The sequence below is a fragment of the Macrobrachium rosenbergii genome, chromosome 48 (assembly GCF_040412425.1).
Source record: "Macrobrachium rosenbergii isolate ZJJX-2024 chromosome 48, ASM4041242v1, whole genome shotgun sequence".
NCBI lineage: Eukaryota > Metazoa > Arthropoda > Malacostraca > Decapoda > Palaemonidae > Macrobrachium > Macrobrachium rosenbergii.
Window position 1 is genome coordinate 14326612 of NC_089788.1, and position 21621 is coordinate 14348232.

General features: G+C 43.6%; 2 protein-coding genes across 7 annotated transcripts in view; one reads left to right on the forward strand and one right to left on the reverse strand.

Annotated features, from left to right (window-relative positions):
- BORCS5 (BLOC-1 related complex subunit 5) overlaps positions 1-21621 on the reverse strand; it is a 352792-nt gene that overhangs the window by 188519 nt on the left and 142652 nt on the right. The gene's annotated exons all lie outside the window — the stretch shown is intronic.
- The window catches only part of LOC136831281 (uncharacterized), a 95330-nt gene that overhangs the window by 71993 nt on the left and 1716 nt on the right, over positions 1-21621 (forward strand). For 2 of the 3 annotated variants that reach the window (XM_067091392.1, XM_067091393.1), the window contains exons 4-7: positions 2520-2686; positions 20471-20579; positions 20886-20983; positions 21276-21389. In XM_067091392.1, coding sequence (XP_066947493.1) covers positions 2520-2686; positions 20471-20579; positions 20886-20983; positions 21276-21389 — 488 coding nt within the window. The remainder of the gene's footprint in view (positions 1-2519; positions 2687-20470; positions 20580-20885; positions 20984-21275; positions 21390-21621) is intronic. The other variant, XM_067091394.1, reaches the window with a different exon arrangement.

The window sequence follows — 21621 nt, forward strand, 5'->3', positions numbered from 1 at the left end:
ACCAGTATCTGGGATGATATTTCCTTAGCCTTTAGTAAACATCCGCGAATAAATTATGAAAGTTTGGTGATCTGAATTATTTTAGGAATTCTAAAAGGCGTATTACTTTAGGATTACTAAAATGATTAAATTATGAGTTTGGTTATCAGAATTATTGTAGGAATTCGAAAACGCGTATTACTTTAGCATTTCTAAAATGATTAAATTATGAGTTTGGTTATCGGAATTATTTTAGGAATTCGAAAACGCGAATTACTTTAGGATTTCTAAAATGTCATCTTCATTATATTATATACGATAACATCCGTAATTTCATCAAACACGCTTCCTTAAGAAACTCCCACCATACTAAATAATTATAAAAATGATAGGATAAACAAAATTACAATAAAGCCAAGCCAAATTCAAATCACATGCAAAAGTAAAAAAAAAAAAAAAAGAAATGCATTTCAAATCAACTAGTGATCCGAGGCAAAGTAGAAAGGTATTTCAACATACAGGCAACTGCGGTAACTCTATTCCATAACAACGAATCCGGAGCGATGGACCGCGTATCATAAAGCCCATCAATTTCCAAAGGCAACGAGGGGGAAAGGCTATGGTTGGGAGCGCAGTCTTCTCCATTCACGAAACTTTTTACTACGTACAAGTGTGCCATGGTTAACCAGCGCCATCTTCCAATCAACGGATGAATGACGAGATAATTTCTGTTTATTTCATTCATGAAAACGGTGGGGGATAACCTTGAAGGAAGTAATTAACGCAGGCAAGAAGAGAGTATCAAAATTCGGCAATATGATGCAAGAAACCAGTCGCACTTATAAGCTTAAACAGATCATTTAAATCTCTTACAGTTCTATATTATACAAAGGTCTGTATTATACAAATCTCTGAAAGGCAATTTAAAAAAAAGGCTTAATGCAGAGAAGCACGGAAGCATACACCGAATAATATGTAATAACACTACAGTGAATTACGGAACCCGTATAAAAGGAAGAATAATCTTATTTTGGGTTTTATTTTTCTTTTCTATTCATGTCATAATTCTCTCTCTCTCTCTCAGCGAAGATACTTTCTTCTTAAGGAGCCTTTGCATATGAACTCGCTTTCCGAATGAGATTTGCACCTTGAATAATAATAATAATAATAATAATAATAATAATAATAATAATAATAATAATAATAATAATAATGCTAGTGCATCTGCGGAAATTTAAATAAGGCAAACAAGGGTAGGAAAACTGAAAACAATAACCAGAGCAACATGACGTAACAACATGAAGGCATCATTCAAGTGACGCAATATCAACCACATCAAAACACCATCGAGGTTTACAGGCGACAACAAAAGTCACTCAACAGTCATGGTGGCGTAGACATTCAAATCACCAGTCATTGCAGGTTGTTTAACAATCAAATCATGGCAGCGGTGACGACTGATCACTTTCACAATCACAATCGTCTAGTTACGACAACTTTCCCAAAAATGTGTTTTCTTTGGGGCTGTTTTGAACATGCGACTGAATATAGAACAATGGGATCCAGACGCAACAAAGATATTGAAAAACAGACTTTCACAGCAAAAGGCACCTCAACTATAGCCAAATAATAATAATAATAATAATAATAATAATAATAATAATAATAATAATAATAATAATTTGGCCCAAAACCTGAAAAGACTGAATACTGAAACAATTTCGTGAAGAAATAAAAACACGGTTATTCAAAAAACTTTTATGTAAAGGAAAGCTAAATATCTGACAAACATAGTAAGGAACCTGCCTGATGAGAAGATTGGAGGGCCACCAAAATCGAATACATATATATGCGACAGCGACGCTCAGGTGCAAGAGTCCATGCTGACATAAGGCCAACTCAATCTAATCAAATTTAAAGATTTTCAACGGCCTGGAACAGAATGCTTTGTAGCTCATCAGTGGAAAGCAAAGACTGGACTAAGAAAAAATTGAAGAGTTGGACAGCTGAGGGCTATGAGACCTAAGGGACTTGAAAATAGAAAACTGCGTGGAGCCTAATTTTGTGAATCTGAACAAAAGTGAGGGCCTGAAAGTATGCGGTATTCACGAGATCACATTCAAAAGAGAGCATTAAAAGGATGTCTTCAATTTAATGAAAGCATTTCAAAAAGGAACTATTTTTATTTAAAAGTGTTTTATCTTTTGAAATATTTAAAAATTAACTTCAATTGTATCAAGTGCCTTTCATACACTGAATGTACACTAGTTTTGCGGGTACAGACTGTCAATGACACATATCTCCAGCAATTCCCAGATGGATAAAAGAAAAAACTCAGCCTCATTCGATATGCATATCAATATATATTATATACCCTGTATGTATGTATGTATGTGTGTGTATATACAGTATGTATATATACATATATATATATAATATATATATACATACATACATACAAATAATACACACAGTGTGTACCTGGAAATCTCCCAATCTGAACCGGATCTAGAAAATGACCTCACAGTCTCTCCTAACAGAATACAAAGCCAGCTGTGGACTGGATGTCCGGGCTAACAGGACCTACTGGGTTTCTCCAACCACTGGGACCCACCCAGTGGTCACCAGGGGTGGGTCATGCATCCTGAGAGTCTTCAAGACGTCATCAAACATCTGTCACATCAGACTCGACATGAGGGTGTTCAAGGTGGGTTTCACCATTAGAAACTGGTTTGTCTACAGTGTTTGAATTCATTTCGTCTACTTCAGAATTAGAAATAGATTATTAGAAATTTTTAAGTATGCATGTTAATTGCATTAAATCTACAGAATTAGAAAAAGCTCAGGAACATTCAGTAACATAAATCTACAGAATTAGATATAGCTCGGGGACATCCAGTAACATAACATATTTTTAGTACTACAAAGTGAGACACAGTGAATACAAATCAGTCTACATGATTAAAAATTATACATTATTAGGCGACTCATCATCTGCAAAATCAGAAATAAATTAGAAATCATTTAGTTTTCATAGTTACAAATACGGCAAATTTTAAAGATAATTTGTATTTTCCCTAGATATGCAAATCCCAGTCTTTTATAAAGAATATCTCTTGGTCCAGCCAGGACAAGTTTAAGCTTTGAAACAAGGTTTCAAGTTTGGCAGTCTCCTTTTAGTGGGGTTATGGGTAACCATCCACACACATACACAGTATGTGTCGCATCAGTTTCTCTTCAGAGGTAGGGTAAGGTGGGGTTTGTATATGTAAGAAAACGTAGGTAAGGTGGGGTTTGTATATGTAAGAAAACGTAAGTTACTGTGAAAATTTGCAATTTTTCCTGCAAAGAAACAAACTTTCATCTTGTATATAGAGGCATCCTTACTGAGGAGAAAGTCTCAAAATCATTGCTGTTTTTGGTGTGTAACCTTAAAGGTTAAGCTTCCAAGCTACATAACTATGTGAACAGAGGAACAGACTCCTATAACCTCTTGTCAATCCAAACACAGTAATGGGTGAGGAGGCAGAACCCCACACCAGACTGTGGCTTTAAATTCACTCTAGAGAGAAACATCAGGAGATCTCCAGTCCCAAGTAGAAGAGACCATCTGGAGGGTAGCATGATATCACTTGATACTCCAGATATTATACTCTACCAGCCCCAACTGCCCTGTCTGAGAGGAGTAGAGAGTCCTGTCTACTGTCTCATTACAGTCACATACAGAAAGCTCTGGTGAGTAACCCACCTGTATATGGGCAACATCCCATTGGTAGAGAGGTACAGATTGCCTGGCAGCACCCCAAACCTGCCTTCAGTACCCGTAACACCTACTAGATGCTAAGGATGGGGCAATGGCCTTGACTTCTAATGACTTCACCTGGGGTTTATGGTCTACATCAGTTTCCAATGACTCAGAAGTCCATCTTATAACTTCTCAAATCCAGAATGAATTGGTGTTCTTGGATACCATACCTCTTCTTTGTGTTTGCCCATACTTAGCAGTGGATGCCATATACAGATCAAGGGTATTTAGTCTTGATTGCTACCTACAAAGTCTTGCAGGGAGAGAATTACACATGATCTGTATCTTTTGTGTCTTCACCTCGAATGCTAGTACAAGAGAAAATAAGGGCAAGTCCCGACCCTCCAAGTGTCATGCAGTGTATGAAGGATCACTTAATTTGCTTATTCACTTTGCAAATGCTGGTCACCTTCTGGGCCTTCTTCCTGACCTTCCAAAGGTCTGAGGATGAAGAAGATATAGAAGAGAAGGAGATGAGGAATAAGCTTGGTCCTAAACGCTCTCTCAACCCCATCAGTTGTGGAAGGGGTATGGGTAAACCCATCAGCAAAAGGGACAGAGACTGTATCAGGCACAGAAACGCAAAGAGGAGATACCAGAGGTGTAATACCTTCAGAACTGAAAATACCCTCTTTCAGTTCCTCCTCCTTAAACCATATCCCTCCCACTATGAAGAGCTCACCACAATTCAGAATATAAACACAGAAAATGAGAGTCAATGGTGACTGTAGACATGAAATGCACACACTTATCATGCCCAAACATCTATGCTCATCATCCTTATGAGGATAATAATTCTCAGGCACCATTATTCCCAACACAAACACTATAGCAGAAAAGTCCAATCCCAAGAAATTACAGTACGAAATTATTAGAAGGTACAGCTTCAACAACAGCCATGATAAGAACATGAGTACAGTAAGGTGTCTCTACGCAGTGAAAGGCGAAGAGAAATTGGCCCCACACACTATGTGCATGTGCAGTACCCACAACCCTGCACAAGGAAGACTGCCAAATTTGAAACCTTGTTCCCAAGCTTCAACCAGCCCCAGCTGCATTGAGAGATACTCCATATAAAAGACGAGGGTTTGTATCCTAATGTGTAAGAACAAAATGGTGTTTTCATTATAAAATAAGTTTTTAAATATACTTACCTGGTAGTTACATATATATAGCTTTATCCCGCCGATTGAATACAAGACGGCAGAAATTCAAAATTCATCGGCAATCGCCGATAGATGGTCAGGTGGCCATACCTGAGCGCCCTCTACCAGGTACTTAGAACCATTCCCAATTGTCCTCAGAAATTCCATGCCCCTGTTCTCAGAGGGGAGGAGGGAGGGACCTTTTATATATGTAACTACCAGGTAAGTATATTTAAAAACTTATTTTATAATGAAAATACCATTTTTAAATATCTAACTTCCCTGGTAGTTACATATATATAGCTGATTGACACCATTGGTGGTGGGTTAGAGAACCAAAACACCGTTGGGAATTCGTATAATTACTAAACACTAAATATTAGCTGTAAACATACTCTGGTTCTTACCTGATAAGGAAGCTGGCTTCATAATTATCCTGCCTCATTCGCCTGCATTCCTTGAGAGACCCAGCGACCCATCCAGGGGGCTGTAGAAAGTCTCTATGGGGCTGTCACACGGTCCTCGACCTTAACATGACTAGACCACCCCCTTGCTATCCTGGCATAGCCATGGACAAAGAGCTGACCACCTGACCCACTAAAATCACTAAATAACACACTCCATAAAACCTAACTTAGACTTGCAACCCCAGACTGTGGAAGGTTGCAACAACCTTCACAGACAACCTGTGAGTTCAAATCAAGAAAAAGGCAAGGGTATAATAAAAAAAAAAAAAAAGGTTATAGGGTAGAGGCAGTAGTACCCTCTCCAACTACGGCGCCGGAGGCAACGTGACGGACCCAGGGAACAGCAATCCTCATATTGGGTCTGTACTTCTTTCAGGTAACAATCTGCGAAGATAGATTTGCTTAAGCCAAAAAAGTCGCTTCCAAAATCGATTTCATAGACCTGTTGTGTCTATAAGCCATCGAAGTCACCACAGCTCTTACGCCGTGCGCTTTGACTTTGAGGATTGGGAAGCTTTTCTCGTCACATTCTTGGTGAGCTTCCCTTATTAAGTCCTTGATAAAGAACGCCAGTGCATTCTTTGATAAGGGTAATGAAGGTTTCTTCACTGAGCACCAGAGGTGATCTGTCTAACCTCTCATGTTTCTGGTCCTCTGTAGATAAAATTTTAGGGCCCTAACTGGACAAAGGCCTCTCTCTTTTTCCTGTCCTACTAAATGAGACAGCCCTGGTATGGAAAAAGATCTGGGCCATGGTTGAGAAGGGTTCTCGTTTTTAGCGAGAAAACCAAGTTGAAGTGAGCAGACTGCATTTTTCCCACTGAAGCCTACTTTCTTGCTAAAGGCTTGTAGTTCTCCTACACTCTTGGCTGTAGCCAAAGCGACCAGGAAAAGGGTCTTCTTAGTGAGATCCTTCCATGAAGCCTTGTCAAGAGGTTCAAACATATTCGAGGTTAAAAATTTTAGGACTACGTCCAAATTCCAAGAGGGGGTCGGGTTGTCCTTCCTCTTAACTGTCTCAAAAGACCTTATGAGATCCGTGAGGTCCTTGTCTCCCGACACGTCAATATTTCTGTGACGGAAGACGGAAGCAAGCATGCTGCGGTATCCCTTGATGGTAGATACTGCTAGGTTTCCTTGGGTTTTCAAATGCAGAAGAAAATCTGCCAGTTGAGTTAGAGAGGTACTGGAAGAGGAAATGTTATTTTTCCTGCACCATTCCCTGAATACGTCCCACTTTGATTGGTACACCTTGCGTGTGGACGTTCTCCTCGCTCTCGCGATGGCTCTTGCAGCTTCCCTTGAAAAGCCCTTTGCTCTCGCCAGTTTTTCGATAGTCGAAAGGCAGTTAGGTTGAGAGCGAGGAGATTTTGATGGTATCTCTCTATATGTGGCTGTCTGACTAGATCGTTCCGACAAGGTAACGATCTGGGGGTGTCTACTAGCCACTCCATCACCTCCGTGATCCATGGTCTCATGGGCCAAAATGGAGCTATCAGGGTCATGCGGGCGTCGTTCGACTCTCTGAACTTCTTCATGACTCTGTCTAGGATCTTGAATGGAGGAAAAGTGTACATGTCTAGTCCCTCCCAATTCATGAGGAAGGCGTCCACTGCCACTGCTTCCTGGTCTGGGACTGGAGAGCAGTAGACTGGTAACCTCTTCGTTCTCTGTGTCGCAAAGAGGTCTATTGACAGTTCTCCCCACAGATTCCAAAGCCTGTTGCACACATCGTGATGTAAGGTCCATTCTGTCGTGAGAACCTGTCTTCCTCTGCTGAGAAGATCCGCTCTGACGTTCTTCTCTCCCTCTATGAAGCGGGTGATCAGAGTTAAGTTGTTCGTTTCTGCCCACAGCAGGAGATCTTTTGCTGCCTCGTAAAGGGAATCCAACGGTCAGTGCCACCCTGTTTCCTGATGTAGGCCAACGCTGTGGTGTTGTCTGCGTTGACCTGTACAATCTTGTTCTGGACCTTCTCCTGAAAGTGGACTAGTGCAAGATGAATGGCCACCAGTTCCTTGACATTTATATGCCATTTCTTCTGATGGTTTTCCCATAGACCTGAGATCTCGCCCTTCCCCAGCGTTGCACCCCATCCCATGTCCGATCGTCTGAATACAACACTAGGTCGGGGTTCTTTTGTTGAAGTTCGAGGCCTAATTGAAGTTTTTTGGGGTCGTTCCACCAACTCAAATGATTTTTGATTCCCAGAGGAATCGGAATCCACGTCTCCAGATCTTGGCCTCTTTTCCAATAGCTTGACAGATGGAACTGAAGTGGACGTAGATGTAGTCTTCCCAGGAGACAATTGTTCGATCGAGGAGAGGGTCCCCAGCAGACTCATCCACTCCCTCGCCGAACAGGTCCATCTCCCCTAGAAAGAGCTTCACCTTTTCTAAGCAATCTAGAATGCGTTTCGGGGCTGGAAAAGCCTGAAAAACCACTGACTGAATCCTCATCCCCAGGTAGATGATGTCCTGTGAAGGCGTTAGCTGTGATTTGGCCAGATTTACTACCAGACCTAACTGTTGCGTCAAATTCATTGTAACTTGTAGATCCTCCAGACACTTTACTTGCGATCTGGCTCTGATTAGCCAATCGTCCAGGTACATCGAAATCCGTATCCCTTTTAGATGTAACCAGTGAGCTACGTTCGATGCCACTCGAGAGAAAACGTGAAGGAGCCGTGCTTAGTCCAAAACAAAGTGCTCTGAACTGATAGGTTGTCCCGAGATGCACAAACCTCAGATATTTTCTGTAGTTGGGTGAATTGGTGCGTGAAAAAACAGGCGTCCTGTAGGTCTATCGAAACCATCCAGTCTTCCTGTCTGGTGCCTGCTAGGACTGACGCAGATGTCTCCATGACAAACTTGACTTTGCTTACGTACTTGTCCAGTGGACTTACGTCCAGAACTGGTCTCCAACCCCCCCGAGTTCTTGGGTACCAGAAAAAGTCTGTTGTAAAAACCCTCTGACGAGAGGTCCTTTACCTCTTCTATTGCTGCTTTTGATAGCATCTGGGTCACCTGTTCTTGAAGAGCTGCTGCTTTGCTCCCGAGTAAGTAGCTGTCAACTCTAACGGTTCTTGTGAAAGGGGGTTCCTTAGGAAGGAATCTTGTATCCTTCCTTCAAAACTTCGACTGTCTATCGTCCGTCCCTTTGGCTCCACTCTTGCCAAAAGTGGGATAACCTGGCTCCCACTTGTGTCTGGAGGTTGTTGTGATCATTTCTTGGATTTGGGTTGCTGCTTGGGGTTCTTACGAAGTTGTCCTCCAGCAGCCATTCTCTGACTTCCTCTCGAAAGGGCTCTCCCACGAAAGGGCTGGCGAGGAGGAGCTTCCTTGTCCTTCCTGGCTAAAAAGTTTGCGGAAGAACTTTCCTAGCAGTCCTTGTGATCAGATCTTGCGTTGATTGTTGCGCAAGGGCTGCTGATAAATCTTAACCAGCTCTGAAGGGAAGAGCTGTTTAGATAAGGGAGCATACAACAGTTCAGATTTCTGAGCTATAGTCACTCCAGAAGACACGAATGAACACAGCATAGCTCGTTTCTTGATAACACCTGCTGTGAAAAGGGCAGAAAGTTCGACCGACCCGTCCCTCACAGCTTTATCGAGACAGGCAATAAGGTGCATTTGCGTGTCATTCTTCTGATCTGAAACCTCTGCAAGAGCTGCAAGAGTCCAGTCCATCACGCTGAAGACTTCAATAGTTCTGAAGACGCCTTTCAGCAAATGATCCAACTCTGAAGTGGACCACAGAACCTTGGCTTTTGTCATGGCTGTTCTCCGTGAAGAGTCAACGAGTCTGGAGAAGTCCCCTTGAGAGGAGGCAGGAACTCCCAAACCGAGAGCTTCCCCAGTCTCGTACCACACGCTGGATCTAGAAGCCAAACTTGTTGGGGGAAAGGAAAAAGTTGTCTTTCCTTGTTCCTTCTTCTTCAAAATCCAATCATTCAGTGTCGAAAAGGCTCTCTTCACTGATTTGGCCAACACTGTCTTCTTGAATGAGGAAGACTTCTGGGGTCTACCCATCAAATATTGCGAGGAGGACTCGAGGTACGGCCTGTTGAAAATCGTTAGGAAATAAGTCCGCCAAAAGAGTAAGAAGTCTTTTCAGATCAGCGGCATGAAGAGTTTCTTGAGTTTCCTCTCCGAGATCTCTTCCAAAGGATCCGCTATTTCCGATGTCGAACGAGGGGAAACATGTGAATCGTGCTGCTTGCGTGCGTCGCCACGCGTCCAACTTGCTGCGAGGGAGCTTCACGATCCTTGTCCCTCCCGTCACTCGTGCGCGGCTTGTTGTGGGAAGCGTCTATGAGCGCTGCAACTTGCCGCGAGTTTGCGTCTTGCTGGCTGTTAGCGTCTTGTTGTTCTGATTCTTGCCTTACCCTCTTCTTGGGTCTGTTGATGTCCTTAGATTCCTTCTTGTGTGTTTCTTCTCTTAGTCCTTGCGACTTGTAAGAGTCAAAAAGAGACGCAAGGGACTGCTGGACTTCCGACAAGAACTTTACTTGAGGTGCCACTTGCTGCTGGGAAACAACTGGAGATGGCACTGCACGAGCTTCCACAACTTCGGAGACTCTAGCTGGGATCTTTTGATGAAGAGGTGGTGGCGAGCTTGCGACACGTCCCATTCTGGGGCGGGGAGAAGCGTGAACTGAAGTAATGTATACGTCTTCTTCCTCCGACGAGATATGGGTCTTACGCCTCTGTTTAGGCGCAGAAACGCCGTCTTCTTCCGACAGGAATCTCTGGAGAGCTCCATTTGCTGCAAGAGGGTTGTTGAGCGGGAAGGGGGACCTGCGTCTCTTGATAGGTCTAGATTCTTGTGATTGACGCCAACCACGTCTAGGTCTTGCGTCATCCGAGGAAAGACGAACACGTCCTCATCTCGCCTTTCCTGCGGCGAGGGGGCGCCCTGGGATGCGTCAACAGGATCGCTCGAGGGGACGTCTGCTCGTTGTTCAACGTCTCTCACCTCCCTTAGCCTGTCGACGTTCCTTCTCCCAGGGTTGGGGAGCATGGAAGAGGTCTAGGGCTAGGAGCGTGACAGACACGAACGGACGCACCCTCCACTGCACTAACACTGTCACCGAACTTTTGTTGCAAACTATGCACTGCCCCACATCACTTCCCTATCCGAAGAAAGGGATTGCACAGAAACTCCTATGGCCGAAATAGCAGCCATTATATCCTTTAAAGACGGATTACTTACTCCCGACTCCGCAGGAGGATCGGGTACTATAACCTTAGGGTTAGGATCAGGAATATTAGTATCAGACAAGTTAGAAAGGACTTGACTATCAGAAGACCTAGCTGAAAGGACACTGGAAGATCTAGCTCTCCTAATTCTGTCCTTTTCCAATCGCCTCACATAGCGATCATACTCTCTCCACTCTTTCTCGGACAAACTTTCACACTCCTCGCATCTATCATCAAATGCACACACATGATCTCTGCATTTCTTACAAACTGTGTGGGGATCAAGAGCAGCCTTGGGAAGCCGGTTCTTGCATCCCCTAACACACATTCTAACAACAGGGTCAGCCATCTTGAAAAGCAAGTACAAAGAACAATTGTTACAGTCAGAAACCGACCAAATAGGCTAACAATGAGAAAAGAAAAATCCAGGGAAAATCCAAAATCAGCGAAAGCCATCAACAAAAACCAAACAAGTAATGGGTACTTCACCAATTGTAGTAAAGCAAACCAAAGTAGAGCGAATTTCCAACGTGTTGATAGAACGACGGCAGGGAATTTCTGAGGACAATTGGGAATGGTTCTAAGTACCTGGTAGAGGGCGCTCAGGTATGGCCACCTGACCATCTATCGCGATTGCCGCTTGAATTTTGAATTTCTGCTGCAAAGCGATTTAATCGGCGGGATAAAGCTATATATATGTAACTACCAGGGAAGTTGGATATTTAAAAATACATTTTCATAATTCTTACTGTACATATCAAGAATCTTTAGTTTACCAATTAAAAAATAATACATTATACTAAAAATTCTTTAATCTATAGAATTTTAAATACTGTTATACACTAAAAAGCAATATTATAAATTGTTTAGTATATAAAATCAGAAATATGATATTTTAATGATAAAATAAAGTTTGTTCATACTTACCTGGCAGATATATATATAGCTGTATTCTCTGTTAGTCCGACAGAATTTCAAAACTTACGACACACGCAGTGGGAGATCAGGTGGTTAGTACCCATTCCCGCCGCTGGTATTTATGGGTATCAGGAACCATTCCCATTTTCTATTCAGATTTTCTAGTGCCACTGTCTCCTGAGGGAGGTGTGGCGGGCACTATGAATATATATATCTGCCAGGTAAGTATGAACAAACTTTATTTTATCATTAAAATATCATTTTGTTCATGAAACTTACCTGTCAGATATATATATAGCTGAATACCACCATTGGAGGTGGGTACAGACAGAATAGGATTTGGAAAAAACACACTACAAGTAGGTGAAAGATATTTTGGTTCCTTACCTGTTAGCCTAGCTGACTTCGTGATTACTGTCACCCAAGTCCGCTTCTGCTTAACTAGAGTCTCCAGCAAGGGTGTGACCTGTATAGCTGGTGAGTTCTAGATGATCTGTCAACGGGACGTGACCACAGTGTGACAAGACCATATTGACCATACAATGAGGGCAAACGAAGCAAAACCAACCACCTGACCAAGCCTAACTAAGTTAGGATAACTACTAAAGCTAACGATTGGGAAGTCCGCCACAGGCAGTCGACCCAACAACCATAAAAACACTATCCAACCATTTTCTATAGGATAGGATGAGTGTCATCCCCTGCCCCCAGGAAAGTATCTTCCTCTTTGAAACGTATGGTCCTAGCGAGAAGCAGTTCTCATATGTCGTCTTCACATCTCTCAGGTAGTGTGAAGGCGAACACAGAGTTGTTCGCCAAAATGTGGCACCCAGAATGTTGCTGAGTGACATATTTTTCTGAAAAGCCACTGAAGTCGCAACCGCCCTCACCTCGTGAGCATTGACTTTCAGAAGTTTCAAATCAGAGTCTTGACAGGATGAATGGGCTTCTTTAATCGTATCTCTCAGAAAGAAAGCCAGAGCATTCTTTGACATAGGTAAGTCCGGTCTCTTTACGGAACACCATAAACTATCTGAGGGACCTCGACTTTCCTTCGTCTTGTCTAAGTAGACTTTGAGAGCCCTAACAGGGCAAAGGACTCTCTCTGGCTCTTGAATAAGGATTTCAGCCATACCCTTGATTTCGAAACTCTTGGGCCAAGGGTTAGACGGGCTTTCATTTTTCGCTAAAAAGGAAGGGCTTAAGGAACAAACCGCGTTATGCCCTTTAAAGCCTATATGCTTACTAAAGGCTTGCAGTTCACTAACCCTCTTTGCCGTTGCTAGAGCGGTTAGAAAAATAGTCTTCCTAGTAATGTTCCTCAATGACGCAGAACGAAGAGGCTCAAACGAACTGGACATGAGGAACCGAAGCACAACATCCAAATTCCAAGAAGGAGTCCTTAGCCGAGGCACCTTCGAGGTTTCAAAGGATCTGAAGAGATCGTGAAGGTCTCTGTTGTTAGACAGATCCAAGTCTCTATGCCTAAAAACAGATGAAAGCATGCTTCTATACCCCTTTATAGTCGAGACTGCAAGTTTCACATCACTCCTCAGAAATAAGAGGAAGTCTGCTATCTGGCTCACAGAGGTCGTGGTGGAGGAAATGCCCTTCTTTCTACACCATCTCCTAAATACGGTCCACTTCGATTGGTACAAATTGCTGGAAGAGAGTCTTCTCGCCCTGGCAATAGCTTTCGCCACTGGTCTAGAAAAACCTCTCGCTCTGGCCAGCTTCTCGATAGTCTGAATGCAGTCAGACACAGAGCGGGAGGTTTTTGTGGTACCTCTCGAAGTGGGGTTGTCTGAGTAGATCGACTCTCATGGGCAGAGATCTCGGAAAGTCTACTAGGAAGGACATGACCTCTGTGAACCATTCCCTCGAAGGCCAAAATGGGGCGATCAACGTCATCCTCGTCCCTTCCGACGACGCAAACTTTCTGATGACTTCTCCGATGATTTTGTACGGAGGAAAGGCATACACGTTCATCCCGACCAATCCCAAAGAAGAGCGTCCACTGAGAGAGCTCCTGGGTCGAGAACAGGGGAGCAGTAAAGAGGAAGTCTCTTCGTCTTGGAGGTTGCTAAGAGATCTACCAAGGACGTCCCCAAAGCTTCCACAGTCCTTGACACACCTCTTGGTGTAGGATCCATTCGGTCGGGAGCAGTTGTCGCTGCCGACTTAGAAGATCCGCACGGACGTTTCTACGCCTGCAACAAACCTCGTGAGGATCGTAATATTTCGGGCCTGTGCCCACAGAAGAATGTCCTTTGCTAAGCAACAGGGACCGAGAGTGAGTTCCCCTGTTTCTTGAGGTATGAAAGGGCCGTGGTGTTGTCCGAGTTGATCTGGACAACTCGGTTCGAGACTCGCTCCTCGAAGAAAAGAAGGGCCAACTGAATCGCCCCCAATTCTTTGAGGTTTATGTGCCAGGACACCTGTTCCCCTCTCCAGGTGCCCGACACTTCTTCCCTCCCCAGTGTTGCTCCCCACCCCGAAATGGACGCGTCGGAAAACAACACTAGGTCGGGGTTCTGAAGTTGAAGAGAAAGGCCTTCTGCCAACTTCGAAGGATCGAGCCACCACCGAAGGTGATTCTTTACCTTTGGCGAGATACTCAGAGAAGCTTCCAGATTCTCCTTGTCGTGCCAGTTCTCTGCAAGGAAGAATTGAAGCGGTCTGAGGTGCAGTCTCCCCAGGAAACAAACTTCTCCAGTGATGAAATGGTCCCCAGCAGACTCATCCATTCCCTCACCGAGCATGTTTCTTTCCTCAGGAAGGCTGAAACTTTTTCTAAACACTGAAGTTGTCTTTCTTGAGACGGAAATGCTCGAAAAGCCACTGAATCCATCTGAATCCCCAGATAAACGATGGACTGAGTCGGGTCAGATGGGACTTTTGAAATTCACCAGAAGTCCCAGGGACTTCGTCAAGGTCAAAGTCGTGTGAAGATCCTCCAGACACCTTGTCATTGACGAGGCTCGAATGAGCCAATCGTCCAAATAAAGGGAGATTCTTATTCCTCCAAGGCGAAGCCATCTTGCAACATTCCTCATCAAGATCGTGAAAACCATAGGAGCTGTGCTGAGCCCGAAGCAAAGGGCCCTGAACTGGAATACCTGTCCCCGCAGGACAAATCTCAGGTATTTCCTCGATAGAGGATGTATAGGGACGTGAAAATAGGCGTCCTGGAGATCGAGAGAAACCATTCAGTCGCCTGGTCTTAGGGCTCCCATGACCGACTGGGACGTCTCCATTACGAACTTTTCCTTCAGAACGAAATGGTTCAACTTGCTGACGTCCAGAACTGGTCTCCAACCCCTGACTGCTTCGGAACCAGAAACAGCCTGTTGTAAAAGCCCGGGATTGTAAATCCGAGACTTGCTCCACAGCTCTCTTCTCGAGCATTTGATCGAGCAGGTTGAAGAGAATTTGTTGTTTCTCCTGATGATAGGATGGCGACAGATCTATGGGAATCGTAGTCAATGGAGGCAATACGAGGAATGGGATCTTGTATCCCTTTTCGATGACTTGAGGGACCAGCTGTCCGTCCCTCTCTCTCCAGGCTTTTGCAAAAGAAAGGAGCCTGGCTCCTACCGGTGTCTGAAGGTTTAAGGAGTCATTTCTTGCCCCTGGTCTTAGAAGGGGCTCTACCTCTTGAGGGACCTCTGCCTCGAAAGGACGATCTAGAGGAAGATCTTCCACGAAAGGGCTTCTGAATCTTGGAAGTCTGTCCAAGGGAAGAAGTCGAAGGGGCTGCAGGACGTCTAGAAGACTGGGCCAGGAGGTCCTGAGTAGCCTTCTCTTGCAATGTGGAGGCCATATCCTTGACTAAGGGTTGGGGAAAAAGATGGCTAGAAAGCGGAGCGAACAACAATTCTGCCTTCTGAGTAGGAGAGACCGACTTCGCCGTGAAGTTGCAGTAAATGGCTCTCTTCTTTAAAAGGCCCGCACAGAAATGGGCAGCCAGTTCTTCGGAGCCATCCCTAACCGCCTTGTCCATACAGGATAGGACACTAAACAAGTCTCCCAGGCTAATGGAGTCAGGGCTACGAGCCTGCAAATCCAAGACTCCCAGGCACCAGTCCAAAAAGTTAAAAACTTCTAAGGACCTGAAAAGGCCTTTCAGATGGTGATCAATCTCAGATAAAGACCAGGACACCTTAGCTGAAGAAAGGAGAGACCTTCTGGGAGCGTCCACAAGGCTGGCAAAATCCCCTTGGGAAGAGGAAGGAACTCTCCAACCAACCTCCTCTCCTGTCTCGTACCAAATTCCTGCTTTTCCACTCAATCTTGATGGAGGTAGGGCGAAAGAAGTCTTGCACTGAGCCTTCCTGGAGTCCATCCACTCTTGAACCTTGCTAAAGGCCCTCTTCGTAGAGAGAGACGTAGCCATCTTCACAAAACCAGAAGACTTTTGTGACTTAGACGAGGTAAGCTGCGAGGGGGGAGGGCGAGGAGCAGAGGGTTGAAACTTGTCCCCAAACAAGTCTTTCAGCAGCCTAGTTAAGACTTGGTAGTCTGCAGAAGCTGAAGAAGAAGATGTCTGATCCTCAACTGCAGGATCCGAAGCGCAAGAAAGCTCTCCTTCTTCCACAGGAGCAACGGAAGGGGCAGGAGAAGAACCGGAAGGACGAAGTCCTTGCAGACCAACATGCAAAAGGGACTTCTGCTTGGAAGAAGTCCGAGAGGAGTCACGAAAGTCACGAGCAGAAGAATCAAAATGAGAGTCTCGACGAGCGGAGTTCCCCCCTTCCTGACGAGAATCCCGACGAGCTTCTTGACGACCGATCCGACGAGAGTCCTGGTGAGTGCGAGCAGCGAGGGAGGCGTCATGCCTCGCAGCAAGAAAGGCGTCGTGCCGAGCAGCAAGGGAGGCGTCTTGACGAACTGCAAGGGAGGCGTCCTGACGAGCAGCCAGGAGCGCGCATGACGACGAGCAGCAAGGGAGGCGTCATGTCGAGCAGCAAGGAGGCGTCCTGCCGAGCAGCATGAGAAGCGCCACGCTTAGCAGCATGAGAAGCGCCACGCTTTAGCAGCATGAGAAGCGCCACGCTTGGCAGCATGAGAAGCGCCATGACGAGAAACAAGAGGGTCGTCAGAGGAGGGGCGCCAAGCCTGGCAGCGTGAAGCGTATCAGAAAGCGGAAATTGCGATCCCTGCCAAGACCAGTAAAACGCTGAGCAACAGGACTTCTAGCGGCGGCGGAAGCATGAGACGACGACTTAACGAGGAGAAGGAGAAGGGGAAGGTTTAGACCTCTTGATCGGCAGCCGGGAATCCTTTTCGACGCATTACACACGATCGGTCTCCTTCTGGGCCATTAAAGAAGCCAATTGCTCCTGCATGCCAAGGAGCAGCTTACGAGTAGGGAGATTCTACTTCAGGAGAAGGACTGATCCTATGAGAAGAAGAGGGGCGAGGGGACGCCTTCTTGCTTCTCACAGGGAAGCAACAGCCTTCTTTCTGGAGCGGCGGAGCGCTCAAAAGCGTCATCGTCCGATGACGCCCTGGTCCTCTTCTGCGGTGGGATGGCGTCAAAATCCTCCGGAGAAGAGCGAAGAGCGCCACGAAAAGGGACGTGAAGCGTCCCCTTCTTTGAAGCTTCTCTTCAAAGGGCGAGAATCCCGAGATTTCCATTCCCGACGCGGGAGGAGGAATCGGGGAAGAGAAGCAATCTTTAATGATTCGTGCCCGTGCACGATCCTTGGCAGCCTGGGAAGCGTCATCAGGACATGCCGAAGGGACGCCAGATCGGTGGGGGTCCGTAACCCTCTTGCGGCTTTCGACTTGCCCACTCCCTGAGTCCTGGGAGTCCGACAGAGGTCTAGACCTAGAGGCGTTATACGGCCGATCTGACGCCCCTCCACAACACTAGGGGGACGGACACTATCACTGCACTTCACAGCACTTTGAAGAGCGAGCATATTAGCTTCCAAGGTACGAATGGAAGACATAATAATCGCCAGGGCATCACCATCCGCAGACACAACCCCAGGGTTAGGGGGCAACACCACAGGGTTAGGAAGAGCTACGTCTACAGGAGGGTTAACAGGTGAAAGCACACTACCCTGACTCCTACCACTTCTGGAGGAAGACCTCCTGAGCCTATCTCGCTCTAGCTTTCTCACATAAGAATCATAAGTCCTCCAACTAGCATCAGACAAAGATTCACACTCCTTGCATCGGTCATTCAACAAACAAACATGTCCTCTACAACCCGAGCATACAGTGTGAGGATCTACCGAAATTTTCGGTAGCCTCACCTTACAGTCTTGCACACGGCAAACTCGATAACTAGAAGAACTAGATTCAGACATCTTACTCCCAGGAAAAAACAAAGCCAAATCCAAAACAATCCACAATAGCGTATGCCTAGCCACAAGTCCAAGTCAAAACCAAAATCAAACCAATACTCAAGTGACAATCAAGTTTTATCCGAAATCCAAGACGGAGGTACTGAAAACAAGTGTTGACAGTACCGCGACAGAGAAAATCTGAATAGAAAATGGGAATGGTTCCTGATACCCGCCTCCCAGCGGCGGGAATGGGTACTAACCACCTGATCTCCCACTGCGTGTGTCGTAAGTTTTGAAATTCTGTCGGACTAACAGAGAATACAGCTATATATATATATCTGACAGGTAAGTTTCATGAACAAAACAGTAATTCACTATTAGACATCATTTAGTATGTAATATTATGACAGAATTAGAGATAGTTTAGTACATAGTTTTAGAAATAGCTCTGGTTACATTAGAAACTACTTGTGCTTGTTATACATTAGCGAGCAATTTAGTGTTATAGTTTACAGTATTAAAACTTGATAAGGAATGCAACTTTATTGTTTGTATCCGTTACAAAAAAATGTCTCTTCCATACTGGATATGATTTAATGATGATTGGATGAAAATTAATCACTGTCATCATCATTAACAGTTGGCAACAGCTTTTCCCTTATGGGGTTAAATGTGATATATATTCACTTCACTCTTGTTTTGTGAACTGAATTTCCAAGTGGTCTAAACCTTCCTCTATGCCCTTTTGATTTGTATTTCTGGGTTTCCCTGTAAGTCTTTGCCTTGCTACTTTCATTTGCATTGATTTTCTGGCTAATTTTTCCTCTTCTCTCCCCTCCCCATCACATGCCCCCACCATCTCAGTCAATTTTCCAACAGCTGGACATCACATCTTGCAGTCACTTCCTCATAGCTTATATGATCTTCCCACCTACTGCCCTCTGTGCACGAGTCTTAATAAGACGTTACATCTTTTCAAAATCTCTTCCACTTTCTCAGTCACTGATTATGTTTTAAAGTGTGGAGTAACCAAGGCTTTATGCAAGTATCATGAGCCTTTACTCTACCTTTTTATATTTTTTATTTCCCAGTAAACTGGCAATCTCTTTCTATTTTGTCTAGGCTGCTGCTACTTTTTAATCCTTTTTTTTACTGCCCTCTCAGTCCAGTGTTACATCACAGTAACCAAAATGTGCTACCTCTTCCAAGATCTGCTCTTCTATCACAATATGGGTCTCCATTTACTCTTTTTATATCTATACATTAGAAAGGATTTAATTTAAATATTCCCTACTGCAATTGCTGTAAATTAGTGCATCATAGACGGCTGAATACTGTCTGTAAGATTTTAAGTGTAACGAATTCTTTGTACTCTTGTACAGAATAGAATAGTAGAGTATAAGATTTTAAGTATAACGAATTCTTTGTACTCTTGTACAGAATAGAATAGTAGAGTATAGAGTTTAGGCCAAAGGCCAAGCACTGGGACCTATAAGGTCATGCAGCGCTGGAAAGGAAATTGAGAGTAGGTAGGTCTGAAAGGTGTAACAAGGAGGAAAACCTCACAGTTACACTATGCAATATTTGTTAAGAGGGTGGATAGAGAGATGGAAGAAAGATAATATGAATGGAGTGGAGTAAAAGGTATGAAAGAGATTGCAGCTAGGGGCCGAAGGGATGCTGCAAAGAACCTTCAGTAATGCCTACAGTACACCACATAAGGTGCATGATGGTGTTACCCCCCTACGGGTTTTTTTTGTGAAGCTCTACATTTAAAGGGTAGAATTTAACCTTTACAATACAAGCACAGATTTGTACCACTACTAACAGTTATCATTTATATATATATATATATATATATATATATATATATATATATATATATATATATATATATATATATATATATATATATATATATATATAGTGTGTGGGCAGGTGGAGGGTGGGGGGGTTGCTTATGATTCAATTACAGGCAGTCCCTGGCTTACGACGGGGGTTCCGTTCCTACGTCGTGTCATAAGCCGAAAATCATTGTAAGCCGAAAAATCGTCAAAAATCATAAAAAATCCTAAGAAAACCTTACTTTTAATGCCTTGGGTCTATTGTAAACGATGTAAACTGCAAATTTTTATTATTCCGCTGTTTTGTAGCCATATTTCTTTCGTCGGATTGGCGTCATAAGTGTCGTAACCCTAGAACATGCGTCGTAAACCGGGAAATCATTTTTGATGAATATATTTGAAAAGCATCGTAACCTTCGAACGTCGTAAGCTGGGCCCATTGTAACCCTGGGACTGCCTGTACTAGGATGCTTGCCTAATCAGCAACGGACCTCAGGTTCACTGGCCAAGCAAGCTGAAATGCTATGGATATGTTCCATTAAAACCCACTGCGTCTACTCACATATGCAGTGAAGTTGGTACAGTACTTAATAATCATTTGGCCATGGCTGGTCACACCCATGGCAGAGAAGGGCATGATTCTTGGAAAAATGTTTAAAGTATAAAATTCTGTGGTTGATCACAAACAGGGCAAAGGAAGGCATGCTTTTAGGGAGGAAATACCTATGGTAAAACATATCCAGTATGTTTGAATATAAATTAGACCAAACTTCATCCTTTAAAGACCAAGTCTCTTATCTCTCTCCAACCAGCTGCTCGGACCACAGCAAGGAAGCTGCCTCCGGGACCGATTGGTTGTGTCCGGTCACAACATCAATGCATTCATCCCAAAAATATGTGGTGAAAACAAGGACCAACACAGTTAGTTTTCCTGAATGTTACTAATGAAGAGTTGTGAAATTAGTTGGTTTCTATAAATCCAAATTAAGACTATAAACTTGGTAATACTACTATTAAATTAAGGTACAGATGACATTATAATACCAATAAATCTGAATTTCAAAGTTTGAAAAATATGCTTTATATCATTAATACCAATTGCTTATTTTTTGTCATTAATTTCAACCCTGATGTTGTTGCTATAGTTTTAGGAATAATGTAAGTTATTACTGGCATCAAGTATACAAGACATTAAAAAATATTTATTATTTCCTTCATCAATTTCAGTGTATATAGATGTTGACACAGTCACTGGTCCCATTGAACTGAACATCAACACTGTAGGAGAAGGCTTCACAAGAAACTGGGAGATTCTGGTAACTCAGGTAATATGTCCTAAAATGGCCCAAATAACTTTTTGAATATCTGATTTTTGAAAAATGTCTTTCATAGATAAATAATTGGATAAACTGAATGACCAATTAAAAATTTAAAATTACAGCAAAAAAATTTCTATAATGACCAATTTAATACTTTAAAAAAATGACACAATGTGATCAAGAAATAGAATGTTTTCTACAATGATCCTTTTAATATTTAAAAGCATTAGTTTTCTACGTACAGAATAATGAAATAGTCAAATAATTCCTTCTATCCTGGAAAACTGTATCATTTCAGATTCCATGTAGCAGCCCTCAAAGGCCACCAGGAAACTGCCTCCAGTACTACACAGGACCACAAGGCGCCTTCTCCTCCTTCAATTACCTACAAGGTGGCCCATCTCAATACTTGGTAAGATGACCAAAGATTGTAAACTTTACATCTGTACAGTTGTAACATTTCAACATTTTATAAACCATTCCTATCACATTAAATAAGAATAAGGAAATACAAGTATCAAAACTACTCCTACCTTCTCCTTATAAGTACTACTACAAACTACCCAAACTCTAGAACCTTCCCCAACTTTGGTCAGTATAAGGAGCACTGAAAGCATAGCACATAGTAGCACTCTCCTCACAAC